The sequence below is a fragment of the Cryptomeria japonica genome, chromosome 9 (assembly GCF_030272615.1).
Source record: "Cryptomeria japonica chromosome 9, Sugi_1.0, whole genome shotgun sequence".
Taxonomy (NCBI): Eukaryota; Viridiplantae; Streptophyta; class Pinopsida; order Cupressales; family Cupressaceae; genus Cryptomeria; species Cryptomeria japonica.
Genome location: NC_081413.1, coordinates 302,481,816 through 302,494,047, shown reverse-complemented (window position 1 = coordinate 302,494,047; position 12,232 = coordinate 302,481,816). Strand labels below are relative to the sequence as shown.

The following is a 12,232-nucleotide window of genomic DNA, read 5'->3' as shown; positions in this document are numbered from 1 at the left end:
AAAACACAAGCATGAGGAAATGCAACAACAAATATTGCCGGCTGCTGAAGTTTTCTAAAAAATATAGAATAACCGAATAATGTGGTGACTGCCATTTTTACTCTTTGTACTGGGCCTATAACGAATTGTTGAACATATACGTTTTGTGCAATTAATTTTTTGGATTTCTTTGAGGAAGTGGTGTGGTCACGTGGTAATTGTGGCTGGTGAAAATTAATCATTGTTCAGGAAGAAGAAAAAAAGGTACCAAGTCGACCTATTTTTGGAAGTCTGAAGTGTGTGTGAATGCTATTGGATTTGAGCTATTTTTCAGCTTCTAAGGACATGAGCATTAATTTAGAAGCAATAACAATAGATGCCAACCTTTTTTGAGGAGAATCGTGCTTCTTTATATTGGGCCGATTTCATTTCTGAATGATAATTTTTGAATATTAGACATTCTGGTAAGTTGGTTCTCCTGCTGTTGGTTTTAGTGGAGTTGAGACGTGAAAGGACTGCATTCCTTTGACTTTGTGTTGATTATCTCATCTTGACCTCTTGGCATGAATTTCTTGGTGGTGTAGGTGAATGAAGATAAGCTACTATCCTTGCTGCTGTTGTATCAATTCATATCATTGTTTTACGTTGGACTGGTTGCTAATAATACATAAGAGAAGCCTAGCTGTGTGTGATTGTTTTATAGTTTGAACTCAAGAATAGGTGTTTTTGAGCAATGCTTTTTTTGAAGGAGCTGTGAGTTCTATTTTTGAGGTTTGCATTTAATTTGGTGCTCTCATTTGTATGAGGGTTGGAGCCTTTGCTGTTCTCAGTTGGTGTTGAGAGGAGAGTTGGTGCTTCTTTTGATTGTTGCCTTGTAATCTGGGTTGGTGCCCATTTGAAGTTTATGAAATGCTTTTGATGCGGTTTTTTACCCGAAAGGTTTTTCCACGAGATATCTGGTGTATTTGTCATTGTGGTTATTCTTGTTGTGATTCTGTGTGATTTAAGTCTAAAAAGTTAAATTTCTGCAATACTGATTCACCCCCCCCTCTCAGTATTGCCCATGTGCTTCTCAAGGAATCTCTTATTTCATGTCTTAGTAATTTGTTCTATGCAATTGTAGTAAGAATTAAGTATGCAGATTTAATTTGGTCACATGGATATGCTCTTCTCATTGAAAGCTCTAGTGGAATGTCAAGTATTTCTTTGTGCATTACAGAACAAACAACATACCAAGAGCATATTCATCATCTAAAATCTATAATCTGAATGCCATCCAACTATTTGACATAATGACTCATGACTGAGTATGAGAAAGGTGCTAAAATTCTATAGTGCAAACAGAGGTAGGTCACTACAGGAGTCTTCAGCTAGGACTCTCCCGGACTTGGTTCGTGAGTTAGTGGCGAGTCGGCTCGGCCCGGCAACAGACTCATGTGTCTGGGCGAGTCCAGCGAGTCTAGAATCTATGTCATCAAAATACTCCTTGAGTGGCACGACTAGTAAATTGTATGACCATTCGTCTTCCTAAAGTGTATTACTAACAAGAACTCCTTCAAACCTCAAACAAAGCCTGTGAAAATCACTCACCCAAGGTTTCAATAAACTTATTGAACTCAACAAGTCGAAACATAGCAAATATGTTCATCTCAAAGAAAAACTTGAAATACTGCAGTTGCAAGCACACTAGTGATTGCTCGATGAAATCACTTCAACCAGCTACGGGGTTTTCATCCCTGAAACCAGTATTTTTGAGAGGGATTTGTAGAACACAGGTTTACTACCGAGAGGGGGGGGGGTTAATCAGTAGTAAATGAATCTTAAAACTTTTTAATCAATTAAATCCTTTTGTAAAATTGCTTTTAAATTGAAACTGAAATAACAATGCAAAGCAATCACACATGGAACCACTGCACAAGATTTGACGTGGAAACCCAAGATGGGAAAAACCACGGTGAGTAACGGATCTACTGTCCTAATCCAGCCTCACAGTTAAAGTCAATTACAATCTTTAAGGGCACCAACCCTAAGGAGTCGTCAAACCCCTATCGTAGGAGCACCAACTCTTTTAACACCCTAACTCCACAATCTGAGCACTAACTCAGAATTCTTATGGCACCAACCAAAAAAGATAATTACAAAGAAAACTTATTATCTCTGATTTTGAATATGCAATCTACGATATTACAATTCTTTTCATCAACCATTACAATACATGACCATTATCAATGCTTTCTTAGAACAATAAGGAAAACAATATGCAAATCTGAATCATTTCTGATATGCAAATCTGAATCACTCTGATATGAGAATCTGAATCACTCTAAACCCACTGTCAAAACGCTTTCAAAACCAAAGCTGAAAATCTGAATCACCCTGAATATAACTGTCAAAACTGAACAGAGAAACAATGTCTAATCCACTAATCAAACAACACACTAATCAACAACTCTAAATAGGATATCCACAAATCTGAATAAAATATTCTGTCAATACATTATTCTATCAAACAAAAAATATGTCTCTGTTAAAAAACTCCTCAAACCTTTCAACACTGATAACGATGTGAAATGCAACAAACTTCTTGAAAGATCCCTGATGGATCTCTTTTACTAATATGCTGTAATTTTTATTATTTTAAATTGATTTTTCCTGCTTATTAATAATTTCTTTCAGAAATAGATAGAAGTTGCAGAAGGGTTGGATTCTTTTTGTATTTTGATGATTTTTCAACAAGTAAATAATGAAGTACAAGTACATAAACAAAGTACTGAAAATGAAGTTCATATACAGCCAAAACAAATTCGATTCAAGGCAGATTTCTGAATATAAAATCAAATATTTGACCAGATGAAGATTTCCAATAATTTCAGGGAGATTACAATCAGGAATAATCCCAACCTGGATGCTGAAAGAATAACATAACCAGGAATGAAGCTGCGGCAAGATTCCAGCCCTTCAAGTGCTGCATGTGGGAAGGAAAGTGGCTGCCAGGTACAGCTGTACGGCTGCCAAGTACACCCAACTGGTTAGAAACCCCAAACCCCACACTGAACTCTGTCAGAATCGCTGAACCTCCAGAAAGAATGCCATACAATCTCCAAGATGCTAATAGCTGCAAACAAATCCAAACCACTGTATTGGGGGCTATGTCCCAAACAGGCAAGGCATTGGGGTTGGCGTCCTAGATGCTGAAAAGCTCTTCTAGAGCCAAATCTCAAATCCAAGATGTAAAATGTGTAAAAGATAGCAAGAATTAGGTCTCAACTTCCTTATAACACCTTCCCACTTAGCTCGAACCCTAAAAGTGACTCAATGGGGCATTTAGGGTTAAAATGTTATAAGGAAAACGACCTTTTTTCAAATATAAAGAAATCCGTTCACCGAAAGGATCTGAGTCCAAAGAGAAATATTTAGAAAAGTCCAAGACCTTTCCAATAAGCTATTACATCAAGGGATACGCATCCAGATGAGGCCAAAAACCCCTTATTAGTCCAAAATGGCTATAAACATAGCTTTATTTAATTAATTAAACGCTAACTTAGGAAATATTTAAATATATTAAAAATATATCCCAAATAGTTGTAGAAGGCTCAAATGACTCCAAAATCCTGAAATGGAACCTGTCACCTGTCTGTGACTGATGTCGAAAATCATGGATCAACTGGCAGTCTCATCCCTAAAATCTAGGGATGCTCCTAGAAACTAGGAAACACACCCAAATCTCCTGAAACTAAAACCAAGGAATGGTCTCATGGAACCCCAACCTTGGACGCTGTCACAACCTCCTAAAAAGTAGGAATTGCCTCCTAAAATGTAGGAACTGTTCCAAACTGGCTCCAAACTGCCTGTAAAGCCAAAATCCAATCACTATATGCACTGAATGAGTCCCCATCAACCTTTGCTAGCCTACGAGACTCCAATGATAGGCCAACTCCTCCGTCTCTGATGTCCACTCTAGAAAGGGGACATGACACTTCTCATGATGAACTCTGATCACATAAAGTCCTTGATGCACTTTTTATCAGCAACACTTCATGCTATACTTCATTTAGCCTCCACACAGCCAAAGTTACTTTCACCAAATGTATTGATGCATAGCGTTTTTAAATCTAATCAGCACTTTATATCATCAATACATTATCTTTTCAATCCAATTAAAAACTTAGCCAGGCATCACAAACATATACACCATCGGATAGTTACAAGGAAGTTTGTGAGGAAGTTGTAACTTCTTCAACTAAGCACATAGTTATTGCCAGATCAGCAAATGGAGTTATTTAGACATCGCTTCTTCATACGTGCCAAATCCGACTCCTTACGTGGAAAGAAGTGAACTTGATCTTTCTTCATAGGTAACAACTAACATAAGCTTGCAAAGCTTAAACACAAACAAACAAACTTCTATTGGCTTGTACAGATGGCGGTATAACAACTGAACACAACCAAAACGACAAACCTCCAAAACAATGTGTTCCAAGTCTATATCACAAATACAATTTTTAAGCCCAATAACTGAACATTTGAATATATTCTGAAAATGATATTTTCTGTGATGCGATATGTTGCCCAATCATCTGGATACTTTCTCTGTGCATTAGATAACAGCAATATAAGTGCGGAATTTTCCATAGGCATTCATTCTGATATCTTTGTGCAGTGATTACAGCAAGGTCAAACGTATTGAAGGCTTGACTTCTCCATTCATGGGAACCAAACACCAAGCAACATTCTTCCTTACCGCTAATATCGACTCATAGTATTGGAAATATCGTTCAACTCTTAAATCTTCACGATATACAATCACTTATGATCGTGGCTTCTTCAAACAAAAGATCTTTTAATATCATGTCTAAGTTCAACATCTCAGAAATGTAAGCAATGAAACCTGTCATTAATTTGTTTGGAATACAATGCTTCTGCAACTTCATTTGACATCAATGACAACTATGGCTAACAGGATTTTGTCTTCAAGAAAATGGGAGAAGAACATAGGTTCTCTTTGTAGTAGAAAAGAATTTTATAACTTAGCTAACGTTTCAAGTGAGCCATCAACTCCCTTATTATAACACTATGGAGGGAAACATATGATAATGATAAAAATAACAATTCCCTTTTTTCTCTACAAACTCCATTTTGAAAATATAAATAATTCTCATGTGCAAAAAGACCCCTTTGCCTAGGCGTCCCCTTTGAGACACAACTTAAAAACACATTTGTAATAAATAATTACATTAAATTGCCTTTTTAATATTTTCACCTTTAGACAACTAAAATAATAATTATTTAATAATTCAATAAATTACCCAAGTTGCAGAAAATATCAAGATGACACAAAAATAGAATTTTGACCATACTAATATGTCATTGAAGATTTAGGATGATGAAGTGAAGCAATTGGGTGACTGTCTAAAAATAGTATACTCCTCCAAGAAGTTTGGAGAGCTCCCAAAAGGTCGGATATCAATTATGAAAGCATCAAGAGGTTCACCAAGACCAACTGAACTTACTTCCATGAATAACACTTCCACTGGACCAATCTTGTGTCTTCCAAGAACTTTGGAGTTCTCCTTTGCTTACCAATTAGCCAATATGAAATCTTGAAAAATAGGCTAATTGTCCATAAACTGATCATGGTCGAAAAAGGGACATTACATGTATATGCAAAAAAAACACACTGCATAATTGAAAATACATAGATACTTGATCTTAAAATATACACTATACAGAATTGGAAATATGTTTAGGGTGTCAAACCCTTGATGAGCCAACATTTTTTAAGTTCATCTGCCATTTCTTTTTCTTGTTGTCTTACTAGTTCTTTGAGCATGTGATTGTATCCTTGCACACTATAATGTTTTCCTTGCCCAGTGTTGTATATTTCATCAACAATTTCATTGTCATCTCAAAGAAGTATAAATTCTTTTGTAAAACGCCTTTCGTAATTTATCCCATGAACATCTGTCTATTGGTGGGATGTCTATGAACCTATCAATTGCCACTCCCCTATGTGTGGCTGGGAATGATTGCAGCCAATGATGTTTCTTAGTCTGTCCATTAGTTGTCTAAATGGTTATACATGTTTTGCAATGAAACTGGATCCTGATATCCATTGCAGTGAATCTCAACAACTTAAAAATATTCGTAGAAGAGTCTAACATAAGAATATTTTTGAATGGGATTGGAAAGAGTAAACAGAAAGAATAAGAGCAGACCAGATGCTTTTAAAATATAAAAGATAAAATTCAAATACATTGCAAAAACTCATTGAAATAATTTTTGTTGGGCACAAAATCTGTACATGTAGAAATTAAAATAGCAAGCTGAAAAGATCTATACCATATTTTGTTCGGAGTATCTGCTAATATTTGCATTCATAGCACTTCAATATGTTTCACTTTATTACACAATTCTTCTAAGAATTCAGTCAAAATTCTTGAGGACTAGTATTGCATTTATTTATTTATTTTTTAACATGCATGTTCATCTGAAAGATGGGTTATGTGAATGAATGTGTGGCTTTTGGAATGGATAGTGAAATGTTTTTTACATGCAATTATTATTATTTTGACCTATGGATATGGACTTACTAATCTAACATGAATACGTTTTATATGAATGTAACAAGCAGTGGCTTTTTAGCTTGTCTGTGAGAAATGTTTGCTCATTTTGTCATACTTTATTTCCTTTGGAGAATGCAATCATTGAGAAGACACTATTGATTTAATGTGTTAATCTCTTTTCTACTCATGATTAAATACTGCAAGATATTTGGACTGAAATTCTGTCATGCATCTTCTTATGCCCCAGGCAGAGGAAGGTGGCAGTAAGAAGGCTAAGCGAGGTCCTTTGACAGCAGAAAGAAAATTGAAAAAGAAGGTGGGCTCTTTGTCAGAAATATATGAAATGTCTTTGGAAAACATTACATATTCACTTTTTACTGAGTTAATATGGATAAGAAATACAATACTGTCATGGCTTAGATACTTACTTTCTTGTCACTTTTTTTAGTAATCATAGTTCATCAATGAAACGGAATGGCATGCTAATTTTATTTAATAAAAAAGTAGTTTTGGCAGGGTCGTGCTGATTTCTTTTTTTTTTTTTGACTCATGAATTGTGGCACTTGGGAACCTCTCCCTTTCTACTAATTTCAAAAAGAAAGTTACATTTTAAGTATCAAAGCAACCCTAAATGAGAATGGTGAGAGACCACACCAAAAACTTGACCTTAAGGGCTCTGCTTGAAAATTAGAGGGCCCATCTTAATAGGTGGCTCCTCATCTCATGGAGGTTTGGGGGTAATATCCCTAGTGGGGGTCTAGAGGAAATACCCCTAGCGGGGTCGAGGGGAAATGGCCCTCACAAGGTCCGATGTTTGGCACATCTTTGTGGACAATATTTGCTCTCCAAGTGCTGTGTGAGGAAGTGTGAGGGGTGTTCATGTATTTATAAGGTAAAATTGTGACTTTTTTTGACATTTTTTTTTGCTTTTTTTTGTGTTTCACATTTTTAATGTGTTTGGCTAGCTTTTTTGACAAACTTGGCAAGTAATTACCAAAAAATAAGGGAGTAAACATGGTAAAAACTCGTTTTGCAAAGAACTTAGTGAGTATTCGCCGATTCGATGAGTACTTGCCGAGTCTATCAACTATGGAACTTGAGTAGACTACTTCCTCTTAGTAGTAGAACTAGAAACCTAGGACAATAGAGGAACTTGAAGGCTTGATGAATGTGTTGGCATAGTTGATTCTTGAAGGCTTATTTTTTCCTCTTGCTTTCACTCTTGTAACTTTGTGCTCACTCACAATTAACTCTTGTATTGTGGTATGAAAACTTGATAGTAATTTGGATTGAAGGTAGAATATATATTTATAATTTTTTTAAGTGTTTATGGTGTGGGTGGGGCCAATAGAACTTTTAGTGTTAGGGTTAGTGGTTCACTTTTCTAAAAAAGAATTCCTTTTCTTAAAAATGTGGGTGAGTTTCCTTAGGGTCTTAGGGATGTCTTGACATCTTCTCAACATCCCCATTAATGGGAATGCCCCAAAAATTTCTCCTATTCGAGGGATTTGTCTTTAGAATGTCTCCTTGTTGGTGTTAGGGTGTAGGGTGCTAGGGGGATGTATTCCCAAAGTCTCCTAGTCTCAAGGACATCCACATCTTTAGAGATGACAATTTTCATGCAGGTTGCGTCCCTATGGAACATTGTTCAAATCAAAGCTAGGGATGAAACCCTCCCTAATATCTAGTAGAAATTTCTACAAGGTATCAATGATTCCAACTAGTGACATGAAATAGGGCTCCTATTCCCTAAAGGAAGTATTAGAAACCAACCTACAAAATTTTGAATTGCCACTAGCAAAGAGTGTGCATGATAGGCTTCAAAAATATTAAGAGAAAACACTAGGCCACCTCTAAATTTGTCATGGGCATAGACCTCTACCAATGCCTTCAACAAAGCTTTGTCCATCACAAAATCAAATAGATTTGAAATAAATAGGGAAGCAATGCCATAATTTACTTGACTCTTGATCTTGACCTCTAGGTAGTCTCTACCCCTCACCTCGTTCACAACATTCCCCATGAGAACTAGATGCAACACAAAAGTAATTGCCGACTTGTGATCTAAAACAAGGCCCCCTAAAGGAAATCTCCACTTTTTTGCATAAAGATGGGACTTTGGCTCCATAGCTGAGATTGAATGGATACAAACTAGAGAAGAGAAAACACTTGTAAATGGGTCAATGCTCAATATGGAAATGTGTGCCACTAGACCTTCATTGCCAAAGACAATAAAAAACACTAATATTTCCATCAATTCACTAGCTATTGCTCAAACTTAGATAATTGGGTAAACATACAATGCTGTGTAACACTTTTATAAAGGAAATAGCCAACACAAATCCAACTTTTTAATTTGAATCACTAAAAAGTGACATATATCTTTCGAATTTTGAAATGATTTAAACTAATAAATTGCATATTTTTAGTGTATTTCATGTTTCTATTTTTTTTTGAAAATATTAAAAATTTATTTGAATATAGTTTTTTGAAAATTGACACTAAAATTTAGTTGCTGATCAATTGCTGAAAAATGAAGTTAAATAGGACATCACTTTTTATATAGCAAATTTGAATATTATCCCATCATTTTTTTTGTGTATTTATAACTTGAAATTCTAGTGTATATATTTATTTTTTCCTAATTTCCAAAAATATATTTTTTTCAAAAAATAAATATTAGAATGTGTTTTTATTGAAAACACAATGGTTTCCATTTAAGTTACACCTTTGGGTTTAGGCTTGGGTTTGGGTTTGTAGGTCCAATCAATTTTTTTTTGGGGATAGGGTTAGTCCATACAAAAACACATAAAAATCAGAAATATATTCATATTTGCAACAATATTTAAGTTCAAAATACACCACCATATTGAAAGTCAAATATTAGTCAAACTCAAATGTTATGATATATATTAAATTTTTAAGTTAAAAAATTATAATGTTAAGTGTCAACAATCAGCCATCTTTGATCAAATAATGTATGCATAATCAAAAATATAATCATCATCTATATTAGATGAGCTATGTTGGGGTCAATTAGAAGAATCATAGTTTTAGGACTTGGACTCAGACTCGACTCAATAGCCCAAAATTTTGACTTAGACTTGAGACTCGGCAAAAACTTGGCAAAAAAAAAAAACCTTATAATTACAAAAAAAAAGAAATTAATGCATTTAGACAACACAAAAGCTTAATTTGACTATCAGTTTGTGATAATTTAAATATTATATGTCATATGATCCTCAAACTCTCAAAAATTGAAAAAAATTATAGTTTTTTGAATGATTTTATAAAATATCACCTTTTGAAGTAATTAAACCAAATTAATTATTTGAATATCACACAATTTTGTACACATTGCATACAGTAATAAATGATACATGTTTCTAAACTCTTGTACTTGAATTGTCATGTTTTGTTACTTTATATTCTGCAAATGATATCTTTGTTTACTTTGCATATTAATTAGTAAGTTCCCTACAGGAGTAAACTTTTTGGCATCGTTGCCGACATGAAGCCTGGAGATCTAAGCCACAGAGAGATGGTATGGCGATAGGTAATTTTGCGATGTAATGGGTTGACTGTTTGAACAAGAAGTATCAGAAATTGAAGTAGAGGAAGACAAAATTAAGGACATATTGATGCAAGATTTGGTATACTTGTGGGAAGTATATGTCAATTAGTATGTCAAGATCTGGTATGCAAGATTTATAATAAGATCGGGACTACGGATGGTTGGAGACACCGACATAGAGCACACATGGAAGATTATTGGACAAATGCCAGGGATGATTTTGAGATTAGAAAAAGAATGTTTTCCAGACTGCCATTGAAGCTAGTCCAGGCATGTGAACTCTTTCCAGTGCCTAATCACTTAGGAGAAGATGAAAATAGAGTGCACCTAGACTTTGAGATGGAAAAGAACAAGCCCATTTTTCCACCAAGTTGGTGTGATCGAGTGATATCCAATCTTGATGCCTTGACAAGACTAGTGACTAAAAGAAGCAAGATATGGATTGAAAGGTAGGTTAGCAGATTCTAGGCCCTAGGCATCCAATTGACATATGATTTGATGGGCAATCCTGAATCGCGATCCACTTTGGATGGGATTATTGACGAAACAAAGGATGATTCGGTTGAGCATGAACAAGGCCAACAGGAAAATAGTAGTCAAACGAAAGGTAAGGAGATTGCCGAAAGTTTGAGTTCAAGGAAGGCAAAAGAAGCAAAACACACCAAGTACAAGACCAAACTCAAAGAAGCAAAAGACACAGACACGTCAGTCATCAACAAACAGTTCTCCTAGCATAGAAGAGATGGACTTATTTACAGTAGAAAAGATATCTCGATCCAAGAATGAAAACCAAATGGAGATTGAGTCCAGTGTACTAGACAAGTAGAGTAGAAATGCTTCCATGGAACCTCTTTGCCAAGGAAACGTTGAACAGGAATCCTGTCAGGATGAAGGCTTCGACATCATGAATTTCTTTGACCAACATGATACGACAACAAAAGTGGGACGCTTGGAGAATCCTAATTTTCCCTTTTCTAGCAGAAATTCCCTTGATGATGAAACTTTGCCAAGACAACAGGGATAGATAGAAGTGTGTAGTCTACCGTCAGAAATACCAATGTGGCTAAAGGACTGAATGAGAGAAGATCCAACAAAAGATGGTGATCCAGCGGTAGGATTGGAAGAACTCCTCAGCCGGATAAACAATTCAGAAGAAAAGAAGGCAGCCAAGACTCCCGATGGACAAGAGGAGGATCAGGATTGAGAATTTTACATGTTGCATTTCCCAAAGTGGACAAGACAAGAGATGAAATCACTGCGGAGGAGTATGATGTGACAGAGATTGATTTAGGACCTTCTTAAAGAGCCCAAGCCATCGAGGATTTTGATGACTCCACTTAGGCACTGAAAAATCAAATCAGGAAATTGGAAGGAAAATACAAGAAGTTGAAGACTGACCATAAAGCCTTAGATGGATATGTGCAACGTATAGTGAGGCCAATTAGATAGGAAGATGAGACATTTGTTCCACCCACTACCCTTCCAAGGGAATTAGCTGAATGCCTTGAAGGAATGAAGGTAATTGCTCAAGAAACTAAAGACTAGTTGAAGAAAATTCACGAAGAGGCAAATATATTCATTGAAAGCTTAGTACAGATGTATAACAGTATTTTGGCCATCCTAAGTTTAACCCAAAATATTGATCATGCTTGGGAGGACACTCATGTCTACCAAGACCAGACTATCCCATGACTAGGAGCATTGATGGAGATTGCTCGAGACACATTGATGAAAGGAGGGGTAATCAGGGAAAAGGAAGTATATGACTTCTCCAGATGGTATTGTGCAGTAATATTAGGAAAAGAAGCTATTGAGAAGTCAAATGAAGAATCAACCCGACTAAGGAGGATACTTAAAATAAATTTAGATGGAAATCCTCTCCTCAATGGAGGAATTGTCTGCGCAAGAAATGGGAGATAAGGAAATGACCATAGATAATTTGAAGAGCAAGGTCAGGGAACACGTTTTCAAGGACATGAGTTCTTTCTCGGGGAGTTGCTTGGACGACATTTCCACATTCATCAGTTTCATGAACAAGATTCAGGAACTCAAGTTAGCTCGGGAGAAGACTCTCAGTTAATGTGAGAAGGATACTACAGTCGTGGAGTACAAGCAT

The 12,232-nt window shown here is 35.8% G+C and overlaps 1 protein-coding gene across 1 annotated transcript in view; it reads left to right on the top strand.

Annotated features, from left to right (window-relative positions):
- Positions 1-12,232, top strand: part of LOC131079588 (uncharacterized) — a 194,329-nt gene that overhangs the window by 70,418 nt on the left and 111,679 nt on the right. Inside the window, exon 3 of the mRNA XM_058017580.2 lies at positions 6,790-6,858. Within this exon, the coding sequence (XP_057873563.2) occupies positions 6,790-6,858 (69 nt within the window). The remainder of the gene's footprint in view (positions 1-6,789; positions 6,859-12,232) is intronic.